At 36.1% G+C, this 24,287-nt stretch overlaps 1 protein-coding gene across 12 annotated transcripts in view; it reads left to right on the top strand.

Annotated features, from left to right (window-relative positions):
- Positions 1 to 24,287, top strand: part of ANKRD28 (ankyrin repeat domain 28) — a 190,118-nt gene that overhangs the window by 138,452 nt on the left and 27,379 nt on the right. For all 12 annotated transcript variants that reach the window (XR_002520558.2, XM_021934884.2, XM_021934887.2 and 9 more), the window contains 9 exons: positions 4,746 to 4,824; positions 5,771 to 5,885; positions 7,190 to 7,272; positions 8,135 to 8,198; positions 9,704 to 9,772; positions 11,376 to 11,516; positions 22,303 to 22,414; positions 23,332 to 23,358; positions 23,745 to 23,819. Coding sequence is in view for 11 of the 12 variants with exons in the window: in XM_021934884.2 (XP_021790576.1) it covers positions 4,746 to 4,824; positions 5,771 to 5,885; positions 7,190 to 7,272; positions 8,135 to 8,198; positions 9,704 to 9,772; positions 11,376 to 11,516; positions 22,303 to 22,414; positions 23,332 to 23,358; positions 23,745 to 23,819 (765 nt within the window). In the remaining variant the exon portion in view is untranslated. The remainder of the gene's footprint in view (positions 1 to 4,745; positions 4,825 to 5,770; positions 5,886 to 7,189; positions 7,273 to 8,134; positions 8,199 to 9,703; positions 9,773 to 11,375; positions 11,517 to 22,302; positions 22,415 to 23,331; positions 23,359 to 23,744; positions 23,820 to 24,287) is intronic.

Genomic DNA, 24,287 nt, shown 5'->3' with positions numbered 1-24,287 from the left:
TGAACCATTTAGGATTAGTAAAAATACTTCTCAGAGCATTTTAATTACATCAGATTTTCAGAGCATTTTATATGATTTTCAGAGCATTTTAATTACATCAGATTTTTTTACCTAACTTCAGTGAAGCCTTTAATGATGCCACGGGTCAATTCTGACAGCTGTAACAGCAACAAATCCATCTGTAATTAGGTCATTGCTTTAAATTGCCCTCTCAACTACAGGACAAAAAACTACACCCAAGGAAGAAAAGGCATGAGATGTCATAAAGTGCCCCAGTATGATTAGAGCTAAACCATCTTTTTAAAAGTTTTTAGGTCTTGGTTGAATCACCTAGTAACATTTTTTATAGTTTAGGTAATTACTAGAAAGTTTATTTATCACAAGTTTGAACTGCTTATTTTAATTTGAAGAATTCCTGCACTTTGGATAATTAGGGCCCAGAAAAATATCTAAACCCTTGTGAGGAGAAAAATTAGTTTTTTCCTCAAAGGGGCAGTAATGTTTCTTTAATGAAAGGCTATTTCAAAAATAAAAAATTTGGAATTATGTTAACATTTTCAAAAGCAAACGTCACAACCAAGTTTTCTCAGTCTCTGTGAGACCTGTTTATGATAGTGAATGTAGGTAAAATCATCTTTGTATGTTAGTATTATGGAAATTATGGAACTTTACCAGTGTCATCAGCTACTATGCATATTTTGGTTCACATGATGCTGTCTTTAAAGGGTAGAGATTGGTCTTCCTGTTTTATGCACTGCCATTTTGGCATGAATATTTATTAGAATTTGATGATAATGAATCACTTGATTCTGTTAGTGTCTACATAGGTGACTATAGTACCTGTGATTGTTTTTAAGTCTGTATTTTCTTTTGAAATGTAGAATTGAGAATCAGTCCTGTAAGAGGCCCACTTAGAGTAAAATGCTGAAACCAGTGGTCCTATTTGAAGTTACCTCCTTAATAATTTAGAAAACTCAGTGGTGAATTTCATATATGACAAGTGAATTTTTTAACAAAGGGATTAAGATATATTTAAGTAGATTGGAAGGCAACAACAGCCTGTGATGTTGGTTTCAAAACAGATGTCACAAAAGTTGTCTTAACTTCACCTAAGGGTGTATGACATCTCACTTATATGCAATTGTCCGATTGTTTTATTGCCACAATCTGTTGAAACACGTTTCCAATGTTGATTTCTCAGGTCCCTTCCCACTTTTACACACAATATGTTGGTAGCTGTGAGTTTTCAACCAGCAAGAATATATTTCATTCCTGACACCTGTATTTTTCATATTTGTAAAATCAGTGTTATTAAGTTATTGATTGACTGTGGGGACACTTGACACTTGCCCTTTATTATAAAAATTTGATTTGCTAACCCTCATATTCTTAACCACATTATCTCTTTTTTCCTGCTTAATCTTTTCCTCCCACTACATTCTCTATTTTGTTGTTTCTGACTTTGATCCAGTTATAGATGACTAGAAATTGGAATGTGACTTTAAGTTTGTAATAACTCAGTTTCTAAGGTTTTAAATTCATTTTCCTACAAAGTAGTAGAGGTAAAATGAATCAGGTTTATAAAGCAGCATAGGTGTGTTTTTTAGAACTGCTTGACATGAGCCTTACTGCACTGATTGTTTTATTTATATGCACATGTTTTCCCACCCACATTGTTGTTCTTTAAGAATAGATTTTGGTCAGCTAAGCAAAATGCACCAAATGGTTGTTTTGAAGTTTAAACCTAAAAACATACTGTGAAATGTTTGGCTTGTAGTTACTGTTTTTGGATGCCTGTGAGATTAATCATTAGGATTTTTGTAGATCTAATTTTCGGTTTTTGTTATTTTTCTTTCTGTCTTTCTTTTTCTTAATACTCCTAGCTTTCTGCTAAAATGATTTGAGGTGATTAAGAAAAAGAAAACTCTACGTTGTTTCTCCAATTCAGAGAGAAATAACTGTGCCTTCTCCCCTCCTAACATGTCTTATGGCAAACTTTTTAGTTGGTAATCCGAATCTTTTTCCTTTGTATACTTAGAATAGGTTTTATGAACAGAATGTAGAAAGTAAAAATGTTGATCCAGTGTCACCTATAGGCTTATAATAAAGGATTCTAACCAGGCCCAATTATGTGTGCCTTTAGTCCCAGCTACCCTCAGAAGGCTGAGGTGAGGGAATCGCTTGAGCCAGGTGTTCAAGTCTAGTCTGGGCAATATAGCAAGCCTTATATCTAAAACAAAAAAATAAATAAAGGACTCATCACTTATTAGCTATGAGACCTAGTAAAATCACTTAACCCTGGGGCCTGTATTTCCTCATCTGTAAAACAAGATTAATGGTATCAATCTCATAGGGTTGTGAGGATTAAATGACATATATGAAGTGGATTTGGTTTTGATTTTTTAGGAGGAAGGGAGGTGGGGAGACAGTCTCACTCTTGACCAGCCTAGAGTGCAGTGGCACTGTCATAGCTCATTGCAGCCTCAAACTCCCGAGTTCAAGCAGTCCTCCCGCTTTGGCCTCCCCAAGTGCTGGAATTATAGATATGAGCCACCGTACCTGACCATATGAAGTGTCTTAAAACTGTGCCTGAAACGTGCTATATATATAAATGTTAACTATAATTTTATCTTCCGAATTTCATCATTTTGTTAATCAAATTTTTATTACAAGTTTTTATTTGTTTTGTTTTGAGTCGTGGGGGTTTCTGTTTTGTTTTGTTTTCCCCTTATTTGTTATCCTTCTAATCAATGGAATCTATGTTTTTTCTTATGTCTGTAAAAATTGGCTATAGCTGGCCAGGCATGGTGGCTCACACCTGTAAACCTAGCACTTTGGGAAGCCAAAGCCAGAGAATCACATGAGCCCAAGAGTTCAAAACCAGCCAGGGCAACTTAGACACCATCTCTACAAAAAATAAATTAGTCAGGTGTAGTGTTACGTGCCAGTAGTCCCAGCTACTCCAGAGGCTGTTGCTAGAAGATCACTTGAACCCTAGAGTTCGAGGTTGCAGTGAACTATGATTACACAACTGCATTCTAGCCTGGCTGACAGACCAAGACCCTCATCTCTTTAAGGAAAAAAAAAAAAGGCCAGGCGCGGTGGCTCATGCCTGTAATCCCAGCAGTTTGGGAGGCCGAGGCAGGTGGATTACTTGCGATCTTGAGTTCAAGACAAGCCTGCCCAACATGGTGAAACCCCATCTCTACTAAAATACAGAAATAAGCTGGGCATGGTGGCTACATCACCAGATCCCAGCTCACCGGGAGGCTGGGAGGCAGGAGAATCACTTGAACCCAGGAGGCAGAGTTTGCAGTGAGCTGAGATCCCACTGCACTCCAGCCTGGGCAACAGAGCAAGTCTTAAAAAAAAAAAAAAAAAGAAAGAAAAGAAAAGAAAAAAAGGGCTGTAGCTAAAATATTAACAATAAAGATTAGGATATATCCTATCTGGAACATTTTGGAAAGACAGAATCCTTTTTGCCAAGATGCTTTTTTGCCCTCTTTTTTTTTTTCTGGTTGAACGAATAACAACTAGTACATTAAAAAATAATGATAAAACAAATATATCCTGAGAAGCACTGATGTGCTTCTGAGTGTTTTACAAAGATTATTGTATTTACTCTGTACAGTAGACCAATGAGATGTAGATGGTATTATCCTCATTTTCAGTTGAGGAAGTGAAGGCACAAAGAAGTTAGGCAACTTGTCCAAAATCTTGCTTGTGGTAAGTAGGAGATCTGGGATTCACGCTTAGGTTATTCTGACTCCAGAACCTGTGCATGCATGCATCCTCTCTCCTCTTTTCCTTCCTTTCTCATACTGCCTCCAAAAGATTAGAACTTCTCTAAAATTGCTTGCCAGTCGGATGGCTTGTTTACTTGAAAAATTCATATTATGGAATCAAACACTTAAGTAGATACTTAGGATGTTCTAATTATTATTATGATGACATGAGGATTTTTAAAGAATATCTGCATTGTACTGTGTTAGCATAAACTTAGGATACTTGTGACATTTCCATTTTAGTACCTACACAGAAGGCATACTGAATGTTGCTGTGAGTTTAGGAAGCTGCTAAGTAGTTTTTCTTTTGCATTAGTAACATGTTTGTTTTGGTTAACTGAAATATTTTAGAAAAGAAAAGACACCACCTAATCAGAAGAAAAGATAACCTAACTCAGGGATTGTTTTTCTTCATATTTGGAACTCCTTTAGAACTTCTACATGAAATAAATATGTGTGCAGCCAGTCTGAGTTATTATTTTAAGTGATTTGAGAAAATATTTAGTACATGTAACTATAAACAAATATATGAAGTTTTTTAATTATAGTGGCTGAAATTATTTGTATTTATTTTTTTTAATGTATCCACACAAAATTCACAAAGTTAATTCTAATACTCACTTTTACTTGGTCAAGGAGGGATTCAGAATTTCTTAGAATGGAAATGTTGGAGCAATGTGAAATATTGAATCTGAAACTTGGGAGACACATCCTTACTGTCCCACTCCCAATTTTTATAAGCTGTAAGCATGGAATTTTTGTATATTTGTGTTTTATGATACACATGCTAAAAAAATTAATTCCTAATTTTAAACAGTTGTTTTACCTCCATAGGCCTCAGTTAAACTTAATTCTTGTATAATAGTTATAAAAATAAAGATGCAAGAGGGTATTCAAAGTAAAACTAAGGATTACATATTATGGATATAGTAGAGTGAGTAATTTTTTTTTTTCCCCCAGAGTAAAGATGGGAAAACCCCACTACACATGACTGCTCTCCACGGTAGATTCTCCCGATCACAAACCATTATCCAGAGTGGTAAAAAGTATTTCTGGTTTTTTTTTGTTTTGTTTTTTGTTTTGTTTTTTTTTTCTTAAATGTAGTAAAAACATCCACCAAATGAATGGTATTGAGAAATTGTCATCACAGTTTGTGTATTTTTAATGTATGATTTCAGAGCTCATGAAAATAAAATATTAAAGAGTATAAAATACCATGTAGCTGTATCTTTCGTACTTTTGGTTTTTTGTTTTGGTTCCCTGAATTATTTTATTTCTTCAGCAGTTAGTATTAGCTTTTTTCAGTATTGCTAAATAGAAAATTACTTTCTACCGTAATTTGTATTATATATTAATGTGTGTACTCTGTATATACATTATACATTTATCATTTTCCCCTGTTCAGTATCTGTGACTGTTTTCAGAATTTTAATTTCCTGAGTTTGTATTCTTTTGTGTTTAAATTAATATCAGGCAAGCTAAACTTTTAAATCAAAAGAACTTTTAGGTATATTACTTTAAATCAGTGTTTTCCAAGGCGTATTCCAAGAAACTTATCCTCAAGATAGTAGGTGCTATGGTTTTGCAGGGGAAAAGTTGAAATAGGTTCATGATCCAATACTTTTTGAAGCATTGCATGTAGTCTTGATGACAAAGAGTATGCACATTAAAGCTCTGAAGTATTGCTCTAAAGAAACGTGTTTAATTTTGTTTTAATACAGTAGTTTCCAGACTTATTGGACCTCAGAACCCTCTTGTCAGTTTAAAAATCTACTGAAATCTTATGCTTAATTCACACAATTGCTTTAAGTATAAAAGCTGTAAATCCATTGCCTGGCCCGATAAATGAGCTATGAATGAAATCTATTTAAAATTGCTATGTCTATTAGTTTGTATGTGAACAGCATTTTTTATTACTTTTCATGTAGTAGATTTGATTTGATCTTTATATGGTCCAGTGTCTGACAGTAAGTCCTGTATTGCAGGAGCTGTAATTGACTGTGAGGATAAGAATGGAAATACTCCTCTGCACATAGCTGCACGGTATGGCCATGAGCTGCTGATCAACACTCTTATTACAAGTGGTGCTGACACGGCAAAGTAAGTACTTACTGAGGTGTTGATAACTGACACAGGCAAGCATAAAGGGAAGTGAACTGCAGTTTTCTGGATATTTTAGGTGGAAATGTGGATTTTATCCTCAATATTGTATTAATTTCTTGAACTTTCTTTTGTATTGACAAAGTGGTAGGTTAAAATGTTTAAATACAATTTTGTTTGGTAAGCCAGTGTATTTTTATGTATCTTACTCCAGTTCTTTCTCACTTTGAGTAATAATGCAGTTTTGATCAGAGCTGTTAATTTTTGTGATCTCTTTATTTTTAAGCTAGACGTACTTAAAAGTCCCGGAAAGCTGTATGTGCCAAATGCTTTTTTTTCATCCAAATACTATCTGTAGATAATAGTTTTCAGGCTGTGCTGTGCCAAGTTCAGGGATTCCTTGGAATCCTACAAAGGATTTCTTACCTCCACCCCCATTTTGGTCAGAACAGTTTACTTGTATTTATTTTATATATTAAAGTTCCCATTGTAATAATTTGTTTGAAAGATGAGTCCTCCTGTTAATGCTCTGCAAGAAGCACCATACTTAAATTTATGTTTATCATTCTTTGTATCACATTTACATGTGTTCATTAACAAATTGTAAATCTTTTTTACTTTCTGTAATGGTGTGGTACTGCACCTATCTGTTTTGTAACTTTTTCCAAAAAAATTATGTGAGTTTGTTGATTTAGCCATCTAAATACAAATTAGGGCCTTTTTCCACATCTGTACGAGTTGCTCTAGTTCATTTTTTAAATATAATTATCAGATAAAGATTTCACAGTATATTCATTCTCCGTATTTATAGATACAAGTTGCTTACAGTTTTTCACTATTACAGAATTACTGCAATAAATATTCTTGAACATATTGCATTATGGAAATGTTTCAAAGGTGGGATGACAGGGTAGTGAATTTTACTCTCTAAGCAAATGTCTAGATACATTTTTGGTTGTCACAATTTGGGGAGGAAGGTGTTAGTGTTAATGACATCCATTGGGTAGAGCCCAGGGATGCTGCTGAACAGCCTATAAGCCTGCATGCACAGAATGACTTCTCACGTTTCCGCAGCAAAGTCCATAATGACAGTAGTGCTGAAGGTGGAAAACCCGACTTTTGGAGAGAAATAGCTGGGTAATAAGTTATGCCTACCGTCAACCTTTAGCCAAATTACTCTCCATAGTGTTAGACATTTTGACTCTTAGTTACCTTTCACTTAAGTGGTCTTTTCGTAATGTATTTAACTGTTTGTATTTTTCTTGCATTAAAATGAAGATACTGTCCTGTTCTATTAACTTTAGGCGTGGCATACATGGAATGTTCCCCCTCCATTTGGCAGCCTTAAGCGGCTTTTCAGATTGCTGCAGAAAACTTCTTTCTTCAGGTAAGGGCAACCTTTGCAGACTTTTGTATGTCTCCTCAAACCCCTCAAAATTCTAAGACGGTCTCTTTATCCTTCTTTTTAAAAATTACATGCAGATGGGTCCAGTATGGATAATTTAATAACCCCTTTTAGAAGATGTTGGGTTCAGGCCTGGCATGGTGGCTCATGCCTGTAATCCCAGCACTTTGGGAGGCCGAGGCAGGTAGATCACTTGAGGTCAGGAGTTCAAGACCAGCCTGGCCAACATGGTGAAAGCCCATCTCTACTAAAAAAAAAAAAAAATACGAAAATTAGCTGGGCATGGTGGCGAGCACCTGTAATCCCAGATACTTGGGAGGCTGAGGCAGGAGAATCGCTTGAACCCAGGAGGCAGAGGATGCAGTAAGCCAAGATTGCGCCACTGCACACCAGCCTAGGAGACAGAGTAAGACTCTGTCTCAAAAAAAATACAAAAAAACCTCTTCATCCCCTGTTAAAGAAAGACCATTAGCAGTTAATCTCCATTTCTTTTTTCCCTCAGCCCTAGGCAACCACTAATCTACTTTACATCTCTATAAAATTTGCCTGTTCTGAACAGTTCCTATAAATTGACTCACCTGACATGTGATCTGTGACTGGCTTGTTTCACTTAATATAATGTTCTCAAGGGTTATTCATGTATCAGTATCAGTACTTTATTTCTTTTTATTGCTAAATAATACTCCATTGTATCCTATTGCTTTTAAACAGGCACCCTAGCACTTCAGAACCCATAGTTTTGTTTGGGATTGGAGGGGAGGATGTGATTCTTGACATTTCATGACATAATTCTTTAGTGTAAAATAATATGTCTGTTATAAATAAGATGTATTCATTCTTGTAGGATTTGATATAGATACCCCAGATGATTTTGGCAGGACTTGTCTACATGCAGCTGCAGCTGGAGGGTATGTTAATAGTATTTTTATTTCTTTAAGAAAAAGATAGCTGATCTTGGCAGGTTTTCTCTTATCTTTGGTTCCTCTTGTATTAATTCTGGGCTACCAGAAAATAGAAAACAAAACAGGAGTTGTTTGTGAAAAAAGGTCCAGGGTGGCAGAATACTTTTTTTCATCTTATTCCAGCCAAGTTGTAGGTTATGAGTGAGAGAGAGAATAAACCTACAAAAGGAAATACTGCCTTCTATAAAAGAACATAATTCCTGGATAAGTGAAAAAATCTAATAAAATTGTTTCTTTAAAAAGTATATTCTCAAATGAGAACATCAAAATACTGGGAATATTCTGAATAAACAAGTACTCTTTAAGTAGATTTGTTTTAAATTTTGTTTTTTGTTTTGTTTTTCCGGAAAAAAATGTTCATTTTGTGCTGTGTCTTACCTCTACTAGGAAGAGGAAAGTTTGAGATTGGAAGATTTTGGACTAAGTTTTTAAATAGTACCACCAGGGAAAATTAGGCAGTTGGTTCAAATGAGCAACAAACTTCAGCTAAAACTCATGGTCTCTGGAACATTCTTCTTATCTAATGCTTCTGATAATTTAGATCTGTGATAAGCCATTTAATTCATGATTTCTCAAAAGGACATTTTGCAAAAACTTTATTTTCAGTGATAATTCCTTAAAATTTTTCAGTGATTTCAGAGGACAAGTACGTTGAACCGAGAGTACACCAGCGCAGTCTTAAGTTGTAGAGATGGATTGTGAGCATGTGACTGGTTTCCTTGTTCTTCCAAGGTCACCAGAGAACCTTCCAGTTAAAACCTATCTTCCTTGTAACTTGCCTGGAGAGAGAGGGACAACAGACTTGAGTGTCTGATTGCTTGGCAGTTACAGTTTTCATTGTAACATAGTAATTTGATGTTGAGGTTTATACAATTAAATTATAGAAATACTTAAGTTATATCTTTTCCTCCAATATTAACTAAAGATACATATAGGTAAGCAGTCATAGTATAGGAAAAGATCAGGGAAAGCCGACCGGACTCATGCAGTGGCTCACAGCTGTAAGCTTAACTACTCAGGAGGCTGAGGCTTGGAGGATCGCTTATGTCCAGGAGTTGAAGGCTGCTGTTAGCTATGATTGCACCTCTGGACTCTAGCCTGAACTATAGAGTGAGGCTCTGTCTCAAGGAAAAAAAAAAAAAAAAAAAGCCTATAAGCATATTGTTTCCTAAAGCCTCCTCAGAGTCTCTTTTGCAAATGTGATCTTCCTTTTAAACAGTGACAACATGAATCATGTGTTATTTCCTCAGTGTGCCAGTATGTAAGTATATAGCTTTCTAAATTCTAGATAAGATGAATTTTAATGTTTTATTCTTCATAGAATGTAAATCATGTCATTTTTGTCACATTTATCTTCATATAAAAACAAACTTTCATGCTTCTTTAAACCTAACAATTTCATTATAAAATCACTGTCAATTAAGTTTTCTAACTGTGTTTTCTCTCAATAGGAATTTGGAGTGCCTAAACCTTCTGCTGAATACTGGTGCAGACTTTAATAAAAAGGACAAATTTGGGAGGTAGGGTATGATATAGTTTCTTTATGGAGCCTATTTTTACTTAATAACTTGATTGACCTTCTAACTGGCTTCTGAAAATAAACTGAACAATTTAGCATCTTGTACATTGTGATCATGATTCATTGAGAGTCCCAGCTAAAGTCAATAACTTCCAAATACTCGTTTTCACCCACAGTTTTCTTCTTGAGTCGCTACCACAGCCCTAGCCTACCAACCACAGCCTTGGCCTTATAAATGCCTCTATACTTGATATCACTCCTCTCCGTCCAATAATTATGGCTATGGAAATGTAAAGCCCCATAGAACTTGTTTTTTCAAGAAACTCAGAATACCTAGAAAATGATACAGTTCTCCTTTCTTCAAGTCGTTTCTTTGTGAGGGATTCTACTGCCCATATCTTGTTCCAGAGCAGTAGTAAGAGGGAGGAAATAGGTTATAAATATATATGTGTAATTTTTCTTTCTCCTTTTCTATATAAATCTCACACACACGTATATCCACACATCCCACTAAGTATTTCACAACAGGAAGGCAACTGTGAAATGACAGTCTTTGTAGTCATTCAGCAGGCCTCATTGTTAAGAATTTGTGGTAGCAGTATTTCAAACTACTGTTAAGTTACTTAGAGTAGGAATTGACACAGAGTTCATTAGATCCGTACAGGAAAGAATTGAAGGCAGCTGGAATTGGTTTGAAAGAGATGACAGTATAAGCAAAACTATGTGGGTCAACAGTTTGAGAATTATACATAGCAAGGTGTATGAGAGGGAAGGGTGTATGTCAGAAGAAAATGTGTGAATGTATGTCAATGCATGTGATAGAACCAGTGCAGAAGAGAAGTAAAAAGAACTATGCATGATAGGAAATCAGAAATGAATAGAAGAAAATAAAAACTATTTGACACCATAATTACTTTGAAGAACAGACTGCTCTCATAAGCCTCCTAATGGAAAGAATTAATGACCCACAAAAATAAAAAAAATCACTTTGTTTGGCTTTGGAATGCAATATTTTTATAGCTAATTTGCTTTTATAATTATACTTTAATCCAGTTTATATTAATGTTTAGTACTTCAGGCATTCTATACTACAAATAACAGAGAAGGCTTCTGAAAAATATTTTGAGTTTAGAGGGTTGAAAGTAATTCAGGGTTAATTGTGTTTTTTGGGATGTTTCCTCTATTTTTTCTCTTACCCTTTGTTCCTCTTCTAGACATGAATAGAAATTGCTACCTCCGTACTGTGGAGGGGAAATTTTTATTAACTTAGGGGAAACTTTCTTAAAATGAAAGTTTTCACATTTCTGAGCAGAATACGAAGGTTATTTGAAAGTCACTCAAAGGACTGGGGGTGGGATTACTGCTACTGCCTGGAGGCAGTGAAATAACTGCATTTTCATCTTATTTCATATACTTAAAGGTTCTCTGCCACCTTGCTTTCTTCTAGCTTTATGTCCAGCCCTCCACAAGACTTAGTATATGGCAGTGTAAGTCTCACTGTAAATACAGTATTTGTAACTGGGAGGAGTAAGAGTCAGCTATGCTCTTGTTTACTAGTTATGTCTCTTGCTTTTATCTTCCTTGTATTAACTTGGGCACAAAAGATCTCCACTGCACTACGCTGCTGCCAACTGTAATTACCAGTGCCTGTTTGCTCTTGTGGGATCAGGAGCAAGTGTGAATGACCTTGATGAAAGAGGCTGCACACCCCTGCACTATGCAGCTACATCAGACACAGATGGCAAGTAAGTACCATATGAGTGAGAGTGGAGGATCAGTTATTTCTATAAACTGGCATCTTCCGCAGGGATGTTTTTGTTGCAAATTTGTATTTCCTCTTTGTATTTTTTGTTGATTATCTTTGCCCTAAGTCTATTTTGGGAAATAAATTGGTTTCATAGTTATTGCTAAATCATAGTTATTACTACCTATTCTCAGCACCGGCCTTACTAGCTGATCTGGTGGAAGAAAGACAAAGGTCCCTTTTTGTCCTGCCTGCCAAAAGAGCATCTTAATATCACTTTTATGTTTTTTTCCACCTGACTTCTCAGAGGCTACAGCCATGACTATATCATGGGGAAAGGGAGAGAGGAGGTATATGAGTAATGTCATCAGAAGATTGGGTAGACATTGGAATACAGGTATCCTTCAGAGGTAGACAGTTCAGGTTTGCAAGGAACCCTTGTAAATTGGTGTCCAAAAGGTAGTAATTGAACTGGCAGAATCTGGCACGTAGTAGGTACTACATGTTGCTTAAATAAGTAAATTAGATGACAGAATAAGTAAATGTTGGCCAAGAATGAATAAGTGAAAACAAGAATAAAAGATGCATAAACTGTTCCATAAGTATAATATTCACCTGAAGTTACCAGACCTATTTGTAATATCTTGATACATTTTTTTTTTTCGTGGAAGAAAATAAACTCGTTGAAAACAGAAAAGATTTTCAGTGTCTGGTAATTCCCCATGGTGTGGGTCAGTGAAAAGTAAAAATAAGTAATGGTTTCTGGGGAAAGATGTTATAAAATGTAGTTCATATAACACAGAATTATTCAGTTTTTAACATTTACTTTTTACCCTCAAAATAAGAAGCATAATTCGATTCTTCACAAATGTTAATTTGGTATAAACTCTTTAATTTCAAAACAATTTTTATAAGTAACTTTTTTTGTGTTGGATTGTGGCTAAAATTCTAGGGATTTTTTTTGTTTTTGTGGGGTTTTTTGTTGTTTTTTGCTTGGTTTGTTTTTTGTTTGTTTGTTGAGATGGAATCTCGCTTTGTCACCCGGGCTGGAATGCAGTGGTGCAATCACAGCTCAGTGCAACTTCCACCTTTCAGGTTCAAGCAATTCTCCTGCCTCAGCCTCCCAACTAGCTGGGACTACAGGTGCCCACCACTATGCCTGGCTAATTTTTGTATTTTTAGTAGAGACTGATTCACCATGTTGGCCAGGCTGGTGTCAGACTTCTGACCTCAAGTGGTCCACCCACCTTGGCCTTCCAAAAAGCTGGGATTACAGGAGTGAGCCACTGTGCCCAGCCTAATATTCTAATCTTAAAGGCAATGGTAATGTGTACTTTATTTGCAAGAATATAAAGTATGTTTTTAGATAGGAACTATTTAAATAAAATCTATGATAAAGACTATAAATTAGAAAATTCTTTGGTAAACTTGGATAAGTAGATTATCCCTAATTTATCAGTTTTATAATTTCATGGTTTGATGTATAGATTTGCTTAAATTAAGTTATACCTTTTATCACCATCTGTAGTCCTTTACCACTACTTTCACAGACTGGATATTGGGTGCAGCTCATTATGATCAAGATTCCACTGAGAGATTGTGTCCCACATTCCTTCCCCCAAAAAAAGATTACACTTTGACCCTTCTGCCCTTAGACAAATGCACTAAACCTGGATACACACACACACAAAACCACAAAGGAATAACATATAATTCAACCCATAGTGTTGGAGATTTGTGGTTTCATTGTAAGCCAATCTACTTTTCCTATAGAAGGGTACTAGTACTAAAATCACTAGTTTTCTCACTGAATATAAACTGTTTTGAGCAAGTAGGCAGTGACTTTTATTATTTAAATATTTAATCCTCAGTATGTACACTAAACAGCCTGATACACTGGAAAGAACGTGAGCCTTGGGATCAGAAAGACCCAATTTAAATCTTGGAGTCTCCATACTGTGTACCCATTTGAGCATGAGCAAGTAATTGCTAAGCCAAAATATTCTTTATTCGTAAAAGGAAAATGAAACCTCCCTGTTAGAGTTGCTGGGAAAACTAAAAGAGACTGCATAATCTAACACTGTTAATGGGAGCCTCTGTTTCCTATCTTTATTAACTATCAAAATCCCAGAGAGCCTGTCGAATGTCGTCATTTATTGATTCAATGATTTGTTCAGTGGGAGCCTTGTGGAAAATATAAGCCACAGTAATTTTTCTGGGATACCAGAGACATCCTTTTAATAAGTGATTGTTTTGGAGGCTTAAATCCTTGGCATTAAAGGATTTATTTTTTCTTAAATTGTAAGAAATATTTTTCTTAAATTGGGTACAATTTTACCTAGTTGTAATTGTATTCCCAGGAATAGCTTGAGTAATAAGAGAATCAGCCATAATTCATTCATTTTGCCAAAGCAAGAATGAAATATTTTCTAAAAGAAGAGACAGATTCCTCAGAGCTTCTAATTGCTATTGTTCAGTAATGTACGTTTTCTTATTTGTTTTTTTAAATGCTTGTTTTTTTGTTTGTTCTTTTTTTTTTTTTTTTTTTTTTAGCTAATCCCCTGTCAGCATCACAGTTTCTAATTTAAAGCTCCCCAGGAAAAGTTGTTGTTTATACTTTGGAATTTTTAACAATCTGACATTGGTTTTCTGCTGTTTAGGACCAACATACAGTAATTACAATTCTGCTCTGCCTTATATCCCTTCATCCTCACTTTGAGTAAATAATTGGAAAAATACATGAAATCTTCCCTGACTCATTCTAGTCATTCTGCTAGTCACCCCGATTGTCCTGATGCCTGCGTTCTTGGTAGATAGTCATTCAGCAAGTCCTCTGAAGTGTCTTTGTTTTACATCATGTAAGAATCCAGCAAACAAATACATGGCTACTATCACAATAAACATATTAAATATGTGAAATATTAATAAATGTATTTGCCTGTTGCAAAGACGTATAGGGTTGTCTTTGAGCAGGATGTCATGTGGGTCTTCTCCACACCTGTGTGTAGTAGGTATATAAGAGAAGGGAAGCTGGAGGGCTGTTTTTACTGATTATAAGGAAGAAATTCCCCTCATACCAGCTCTCCTGAGATAACCACCATCAACAGTTGTATTGCTGTATGTGTATGTAGATCATTCTTTGTTCCTCACAGCCTTAATCAAAGTTGAAGCCCTGGTATATGTTATAAAGTCTTTTCTATATCATATATAATTTTAAAAAATATTTTATGGGTTATCTCTAGCCTGCACCTTGTAACTCTTCCATCCTCTATCCATTACCCAGTTCTAAAACCTCTTCCACATTTTAGATATTTGTTTCAGCAACATCGTAACTTCGCAGTAACAATTCTCGTAGTCTGTTTGGACTGCTATAACAAAATACCAAAAACTGGGTGGCTTGTAAACAACAGAAATTTTATTTCTCACAGTTATGGAAGCTGAGAAGTCAAGAATATCAAGGCACTGGCAGATTCAGTGTCTGGAGAAGACCCACTTCCTCTTTGAGGGCATATTCTTGCCATATCCTCACATGGTAGGAGTGAAAGAGCTCTTTTGGGCCTTATTTGTAAGGACACTAATCCCATTCATGAGGGAGGGCTCTGCCCTCTTGACCTAATCACCCCCTAAAGGCCCCACCTCCTAATAACATCACCTTGAGGTTGGAATTTCACCATGTGAGTGGGTGTGGGGAGACACAAACATTTAGATCACAGTAACACTCTTAGGAAATGGGGCTACATTTTGACTTCTAATGGCAATTAATTTTTGTCTGTTTTCAAACTTCATAAAAATGGGATCATGCATTTTTTTGTGTGTAAAGGTTTTGTAATGCTGAGATTTATTCCTATGTTTCTGATATTTTTTATTACCAAAATCAATCTTTAAATTTTTTTTGTGTTGATATATAGAAGATATATTTGCCTTTTGTATGTGACTTACATTCAATAACTTTGTTAAGCTTATTTTGTGTATGTATGTAAAAGCAATGTTTGATACTAGCTCTGCCTTTTACTATGGTACCTTCGCAAATTACTTAACCTCTCTGTGCCTATTTCATCTGTGAAATGGAGATAATAGTCTAAACTCAGTCACGACTATGTAGAGTTTAAAGTGGTTTAGTATACATCAATTGCTTGGAGCAGTTCTGACACATCCTAATCTTCCTTAAAGGTTAGTTGTATTTTTTAAAACTGATTTTTTGGGCCGGGGTGGGGTTGTGGGTGGTGGTAAGAACTATTGTATGCCATGGGAAGAGTAGAGAGGAAGGAGGGCCTCTGGGAGTGACAATACCACATCTGTTTTCCTGGCTGAGTCGTCCTTACCCAGGGCTCTGACCAGCCATGGGACACATGAACTTGAATCAGTCTGAACTTGCATTAGAACTCAAAGTGGTAGAGTTCATTAGTGGTAGGGTAAGAGTAGGATAAATTTAAATAATTTGAAATGCATTCTGATTTTAACCTTTGTGGTTAGTGGGGATGAAGATACTTAATTTGCCTAACAATGAGGAAAAATTATAACAGAATATTGTTTAGCCTTAAGTATTTTTTTCAGATTTTGTGTATATATTTTATTTCAGAGGACAGATTATAGAGAATCTTCATTTCTTAATTGTCTGGGTTTTATAAAATGAGCATGTGTTAATGTACAAGCAGAAAAAAGAGTAGACAGACTCTCCTGCCCCCATCCTCTAATGAAGTCCACATTTTCAAGATCAAGTAATTTTGTGATTCAGTATTTTATAAGCACCTAGTTAACTTATAACTGTAACTGATTAACCGCTGTTCCAAAACTTTGTGGGAACGTAGAACAATGGATAAAGTGAAGACCTGAGGTGGTTTAGTCCTTGGTTTGCCATATTCTAGCCAAAAGGATTTGGGAAAAGTCAAAAGTTAACTTAGTGTCAGTAATCTTTTTCATTTGTTAGAGATAATGCTTACCCAGAGTAATTGTGAAAATTTATATTGTTTAGCAAAATCTGAAAGGTATGCCAGTAGAAGAAATTATATTAGAATAAGTCTTGTATTCAGGTCTTAGTAAGGGAGAACCATTTCTGTTTTATCACCAACATCTAGAGAACTTGATTAAAATTTTTTTTTTTTTAATGCCCTTGGGTAAAATGTTTTTGCCTGTAAAGTATTCCTACAGACTTGCAGGCTTTTTCTACATCCCAGTGAGCACTGTCCTCTGAATTGGGCACCAACGAAGGCTATGTACAAACAGAGTTCACACACTGACTGAAACGCTTCCTTTTCCTGACATGTCCTCAGAGCTAGTTTGTGAAACAAAACAAAACAAAACACCAGTCTTGTTACTTTAGAGCCAGACTTGGGTTTTGTTTTGTTTTGTTTTTATCATAGTGATACCCACTTTAACCTTTTTTTTTTTGAGACAGAGTTTCGATCTTGTTGCCCAGGCTGGAGTGCAATGGTGCAGACTTGGCTCACTGCAACCTCCGCCTCCTGGGTTCAAGTGATTCTCCTGCCTCAGCCTCCCGAGCAACTGGGATTACAGGCATGCGCCACCACGCCTGGCTAATTTTGTATTTTTAGTAGAGACGGGTTTCTCCCTGTTGGTCAGGCTGGTTTTGAACTCCTGACCTCAGGTGATCTGCCTGTCTCCGCCTCCCAAAGTGCTGGGATTACAGGCATGAGCCACTGCACCCAGCTTAATCTTATTTTTTTATTATGCTTGATTCCAAAGAATTTTAGCTGAACATAAATATCAAAATTGCACTTAATGATAAATATTTGCTGCCACTGAAGATATTACAATAAAGATTCTGAAAGTAATTTCTAAGAGATCTAAACCTTTTTAAGAAATTCAGCATTTAAGGAAATAAGTGTTAGCCTTGAAATAATGGCTCTCATATATTTGTGAGCTAGAGTTACTGAAAGATTAGTTACATTGCTTTAGAATTTCTTTTCATTTGTTTTTATGTGACTTCAGTGTGATTTTGGAAACTTTTAACAAGGAGTATTTGTTTAAAGAATTTTTTTCCCCAGGTAGTTTAATATTTGGGTAGACATATTTGAATACCAAACAAATTATCACTGAATAATTATAGACTTGGAATTTGAACGTGAATAGACTTTAGATTATTTAGCTGGCTTCTCCATGTATCAAATGAATAAACAGAGGCTATTTCACCTTTATGGCCCAAGATCACTGGTACCAAACTAAGGGAGAATTTTTTCATTTCTCTTTCAGTGCCTTTTTTTTTTCTTGCCGTAATAAAATTTATTAAAGTTATAAATTATGGCCTATATACTGTTGTGTTTCTTTGTGTGTGGGTGGGGGTCAGGGGTGGGTTTGTTTTTTGTTTGTTTGTTTTTGAGATGCGGTCTCACTCTGTCACCAGGCTGGAGTGCAGTGGTGTGATCTCGGCTCACTGCAACCTCCACCTCGCAAGTTCAAGCAGTTCTCCTGCCTCAGCCTCCCGAGTAGCCGGGACTACAGGCACACGCCACCATGTCCAGCTAATTTTTGTATTTTTAGTAGAGACAGCGTTTCACCATGTTGGCCAGGATGGTCTCGATCTCTTGACCTCGTGATCTGCCCGCCTCAGCCTATCAAACTGCTGGGATTACAGGCATGAGCCCCTGAGCCCGGCCCTATATAATGTTTTTTAATTAATTTTTTTGTGTGCCATTATACTTTCATGTGCTCAATGTGCAGATTTGTTACATAGGTATACATGTGCCATGGTGGTTTGCTGTACCCATCAACTCATCATTTGCATTAGGTATTTCTCCTAATGCTATCCCTCCCCCAGCCCCTGACAGGCCCCGGTGTGTGATGTTCCCCTCCGTGTGTCCATGTGTTCTCATTGTTCAACTCCCATGTATGATGAGAACATGCAGTGTTTGGTTTTCTGATCTTGTGATAGTTTGCTGAAAGTAATGGTTTCCAGTTTCATCCATGTCCCTGCAAAGGACATGCGCTCATCCTTTTTTATGGCTGCATAGTATTCCATGGTGTATATGTGCCACATTTTCTTAATCCAGTCTGTCATTGATGGACATTTGGGTTGGTTCCAAGTCTTTGCTATTGCAAATAGTGCCGCAGTAACCATACCGTGTGCATGTGTCTTTATAGTAGCATGATACTTTATAATCCTTTGGGCATATACCCAGAAATGGGATTGCTGGGTCAAATGGTATTTCTAGTTCTAGATCCTTGAGGAATCGCCACACTGTCTTCCACAATGGTTGAACTAATTTACACTCCCACCGACAGTGTAAAAGAGTTCCCATTTCTCCACATCCTCACCAGCATCTGTTGTTTCCTGACTTTTTAATGATTGCCATTCTAACTGGCGTGAGATGGTATCTCATTGTGGTTTTGATTTGTATTTATCTGATGACCAGTGATGATAACTATTTTTTCATATGTCTCTTGACTGCATAAATGTCATCTTTTGAGAAGTGTCTGTTCATATCCTTTGCCCACTTTTTGATGGGATTATTTTTTTCTTGTGAATTTAAGTTCTTTGTAGATCTGGATATTAACCCGTTGTCACATGGGTAGATGGCAAACCTTTTCTCCCATTCTGTAGATTGCCTGTTCACTCTGATGATAGTTTCTTTTGCTGTGCGGAAGCTCTTTAGTTTAATTAGATCCTATTTGTCTATTTTGGCTTTTGTCGCCATTGCTTTTGGTGTTTTAGTCATGAAGTCTTTGCCCATGCCTATGTCCTGAATGGTATTCCCTAGGTTTTCTAATAGGGTTTTTATGGTGTTAGGTCTTACATTTAAGTCTTTAATCCATCTTGAGTTAATTTTTGTATACAGTGTAAGGAAGGGATCCAGTTTCAGCTTTCTACGTATGGCTAGCCAGTTTTCCCAGCACCATTTATTAAATAAGGAATCCTTTCCCCATTGCTAGTTTTTGTCAGGTTTGTCAAAGATCAGATGCTTGCAGTGGTGTTATTTCTGAGGCCTCTGTTCTGTTCCATTGCTCTATATATCTGTTTTGATACCAGTACTATGCTGTTTTGGTTACTGTAGCCTTGTAGTATAGTTTGAAGTCAGGTAGCATGATGCCTCCAGCTTTGTTCTTTTGGCTTAGGATTGTCTTGGCAATGCAGGCCCTTTTTTGGTTCCATATGAATTTTAAAGTAGTTTTTTCCAATTCTGTGAAGAAAATCAGTGGTAGCTTGATGGGGATAGCACTGAATCTATAAATTACCTTGGGCAGTATGACCATTTTCACAATATTGATTCTTCCTCTCCATGATCTTGGAATGTTCTTCCATTTGTGTCCTCTTTTATTTCGTTGAGCAGTGATTTGTAGTTCTGCCTGAAGAGGTCCTTCACTTCCCTTGTTAGTTGGATTCCTAGGTATTTTATTCTCTTTGTAGTAATAGTGAATGGGAGTTCACTCATGATTTGGCTCTCTGCCTATTATTTGTGTATAGGAATGCTTGTGATTTTTGCACATTGATTTTGTATCCTGAGACTTTGCTGAAGTTGCTTATCAGCTTAAGGAGATTTTGGGCTGAGACGATGGGATTTTCTAAATATACATCATGACATCTGCAAAAAGAGACAATTTGACTTCCTCTTTTCCTAATTGAATATCCTTTCTTTCTTTCTCTTGCCTGATTGCCCTGGCCAGAACTTCCAACAGTATGTTGAATAGGAGTGGTGAGAGAGGGCATCCGGGAATGCTTCCAGTTTTTGCCCATTCAGTATGATATTGGCTGTGAGTTTGTCATAAATAGCTCTTACTATTTTGAGATACTTTCCATCGGTACCTAGTTTATTGATAGTTTCTAGCATGAAGGGCTGTTGAATTTTGTCGAAGGCGTTTTCTGCATCTATTGAGATAATCAGATAGACCACTAGCAAGACTAATGAAGAAGAAAAGAGAGAAGATTCAAATAGATACATAAAGGGGATATCACCACCGATCTCACAGAAATACGAACCACCAATAGACACATAAAGGGGATATCACCACCAATCTCACAGAAATACAAACCACCATCAGAGAATATATAAACACCTCTACGCAAATAAACTAGAAAATCTAGAAGAAATGGATAAATTCCTGGACACATACACCCTCCCAAGACTAAACCAGGAAGAAGTTGAATCTCTGCATAGACCAATAACAGGCTCTGAAATTGAGGCAATAATTAATAGCCTACCAACCAAAAAAAAAGTCCAGGACCATATGGACTCACAGCCGAATTCTACCAGAGGTACAAAGAGGAGCTGGAGCATTCCTTCTGAAACTGTTCCCTACAATAGAAAAAGAGAGAATCCTCCCTAACTCATTTTATAAGGCCAGCATCATCCTGATACCAAAGCCTGGCAGAGATACAACAAAAAAAGAGAATTTTAGGCCAATATCCCTGATGAACATCAATGCGAAAATCCTCAATAAAATACTGGCAAAGTGAATCCAGCAGCATATCAAAAAGCTTATCCACCACGATCAAGTCAGCTTCATACCTGGGTTGCAAAGCTGGTTCAGCATACACAAATCAATAAACGTAATCCATCACATAAACAGAACGAATGACCAAAAAAACACATGATTAAATTTATTTTTATTTTATTTCGATAGTTATTGGGGAACAGGTGGTTTTTGGTTACATAGATAAGTTCTTTATTGATGATTTCTGAGATTTTGGTGCACCGGTCACCTGAGTAATGTACATTGTATCCAATGTGTAGTCTTTTATCCCTCACATGGAGTAAAATATGAGGGATAAAAGACTACATATTGGGTACAATTTGGGGACTCTTCCCCCTGAGTCCCCAAAGTCCATTCTGTCATTTTTGTGCCTTTGTGTCTCCTCATAGCTCCCACTTATGGGTGAGAACATACGATACTCATTTTCCATCCCTGAATTACTTCACTTAGAATAATGATCTCCAACTCCAGATTGCTGCGAATGCTATTACTTTGTTCCTTTCTATGTCTGAATAGTATTCCATGGTGTATATATACCACATTTTTCTTTACGCACTCATTGATTGATAGATAGCCTAAATTGACTGGTTTCATATTTTTGCAATTGCGAATTGTATGCTATAAACATACATGTGCAAGTGCCTTTTTCAAATAATGACTTCTTTTCTTCTGGGTAGATACCCAGTAATGGGATTGCTGGATCAAATGGTAGTGTTACTTTTCGTTCGTTAAGGAATCTCTGGACAGTTTTCCATAGTGGTTTTACATACAGTGTTTTTTAAAATTATTTTCTTCTTATTTTAATATCACAGAAATGAAATGAAGTATCTCTTATGGATACCTTCTTACCATTTTACTCTGTTTATATACCTCTTCTTAGTCCTCTAATTCAGTTTCATTGAGTTCTGACCTTGGTTTCTTGGGGTTTTGTTTTGTTTAACATCCTTTCTTGAGCTTCATGATGAAAAATTTACTCATTCTGTGTTCTAGATAGATAAATAGTAATATTGCCAATATTATGTACTCACCACCACCAAAAGTTTAATCCTATCCAACGTTGTTTAGGTGGTGGTATAGATACAGACTGTGTAAAAAAGAGCCTTCATGTGTTAAAAAAGCCGTCTGACAGACTTTTGAGGTATCCACTTTGAATCAAGAAGATTCTCATGAATGTTTCATTTGCATTTTTATGATACTTTAGTCAATGTTATTTAAATGACAGATTTTTATAGTGTAATACATTTACGATTTTTATATTACTCAAGTATAAGAAAAATTGTCAGTTTTTAATTTCAGACTCTTTTTTATCATTGGTTAACATGCAGGATTTAGAATTTTCAGTATGTTATTGTTATATATAGGTGCCTGGAATACTTATTAAGAAACGATGCAAATCCAGGGATCCGTGATAAGCAAGGATACAATGCAGTTCATTATTCAGCTGCCTATGGTCACCGTCTATGTCTTCAGCTGGTAAGATTCCTGAATGCTTGTGAAAGACCTAATGTGAGTTTATAGTCTAATAATATAACAAAAATGAGAATAAATGGATCAAGAAACAAATTCCATTTTGTTTTCTAACATTTTCAGAATTTATATACGTCTTAAGTTCATACTTGTTTTAGTAAGATATATCTCATTCTCTTTTCTTTTTAAAAAAGGAGAAAATTAGATCTCTGAAGAGGGCTACTGATTACCCCATGTTCATGTCTACAGTATTCTCCTGCCCCTTTAAATAAATATTTCTCATAAGTTTCTAAAAGACTATAACTGTGTCTTATGTGAGAAATAAAAGTCCCTGTGAAAGGGATATATCCCCCATATATTTAGGGAATTCCAAAAGGTGCATTTATTTCACAACCCCTCCTAATAAGGGAGACTCCACTTCTACAAAGAAAGTTTTTATTTCTACTGTGGTCTGATTCTGGAATATAATACCACCATTCACCCAGATTTACCAAACCAGAAGGAAAGTCAAAGAAAAGATACTCTCATGTTTGTAACAGATACTTTAGGTTAAAGATTCTCTTATTTAGACTTACCTTATTAAATTACGTTAAACTTTGCTTCCCTTCAAGGGGAAATAAAATTCAAGGAGAGTAGATACAAAAGAAAAGGGAGGTTGACAATTTAATATAGCGCTTAGAGCCCTGCTACAAAAATAACTGTCTTCCTACGTTATTATGGATCTTCACACCAAAATTTTAGACCTGTGTATATAGATTTGATGTCTATTGTGATATGAAATTGTTTATTCAAAACATCTAATTTTTTGGAGCCAAATGAAGCACAGGTTTAGAGTAAAAGTTAGCAAAGCCCTGTGTAAGTTGAGACTTACTATAGATGAATACTTCCCAAGCTAAATATTTTTGTTTTGACCTTTATTTCAGATTGCAAGTGAAACTCCTCTAGATGTTGTAAGTATTAGTCAATTACCTCCCACCAATTAGTATTACTCAATTCCCTCCTACCAGTTATGTTTATCTATTTGCTGTCATTAAAGCTGAAAGTGTTTTTACATATTAGGCGCAAAGATGGTGACAGAAATCTTGTGTACAGAGGGAAGGAAGATGTTTACTTCGTGGCAATTAAGTAGCATTTCCCCCAAACTCTTAGTTTGTAGCCTGTCTTCAAAGCTCTTAGTCTGTGCTCCTTATCCTTACTACACTTTCATAATAATCATGTTTTATAAGTTTGCTGAGTTGCCAAGTAATACTCTAAAGTGGATTTGAACTGGGGGAGTGGGAGAGAATAATTGCTGTAGTGTGTCTTTCTGACATTTAAAATGCCTCTTCTTTTTCAGTTAATGGAAACCTCAGGAACAGACATGCTGAGTGATTCAGATAATAGAGCAACAATAAGCCCTTTACACTTGGCTGTGAGTACTGCCTTCATAGCCAACTTGATGGCTGATTTACTGAAAATATCTAATACCTATTTGTGTTGACTCAAACTAGTACCATAAACTTTTGGTCCATGTAATAGCTATCATGGAATTAAAACTTTGAGAACTTTCTTTAATTCAGAGAATTATTTAATGTGCTAGGTTTTTGTTTTTTCTGTTTCTTGCTTTGGGGGAAAAAAAAAAAAGGACAATGATCCTTAGGCTTTCCCCAGGGCCTTCTGGGGAGACAAAGGGAGAAAATACAGACAATATGCCTGTGATGGTGAATTTTAAAATGTGCTGCCCTAGTGGAATGCCTTATAAGTTGGCTAAGCAGATGGTATACACACACATTCTGTAGTATTTCTACAATGTTTTGCTTACTTTGTAATCTTGGGATGCTAACTGGTTGTGTGTTCACTGGTCCTTCAGTTGCTCACACTATAGGATTTGGCTACATTG

This window comes from Papio anubis, chromosome 2 (genome assembly GCF_008728515.1).
Source record: "Papio anubis isolate 15944 chromosome 2, Panubis1.0, whole genome shotgun sequence".
Taxonomy (NCBI): Eukaryota; Metazoa; Chordata; class Mammalia; order Primates; family Cercopithecidae; genus Papio; species Papio anubis.
Note: the sequence above shows the minus strand (reverse complement) of the source record. Positions and strands in the feature narration are given on the sequence as shown.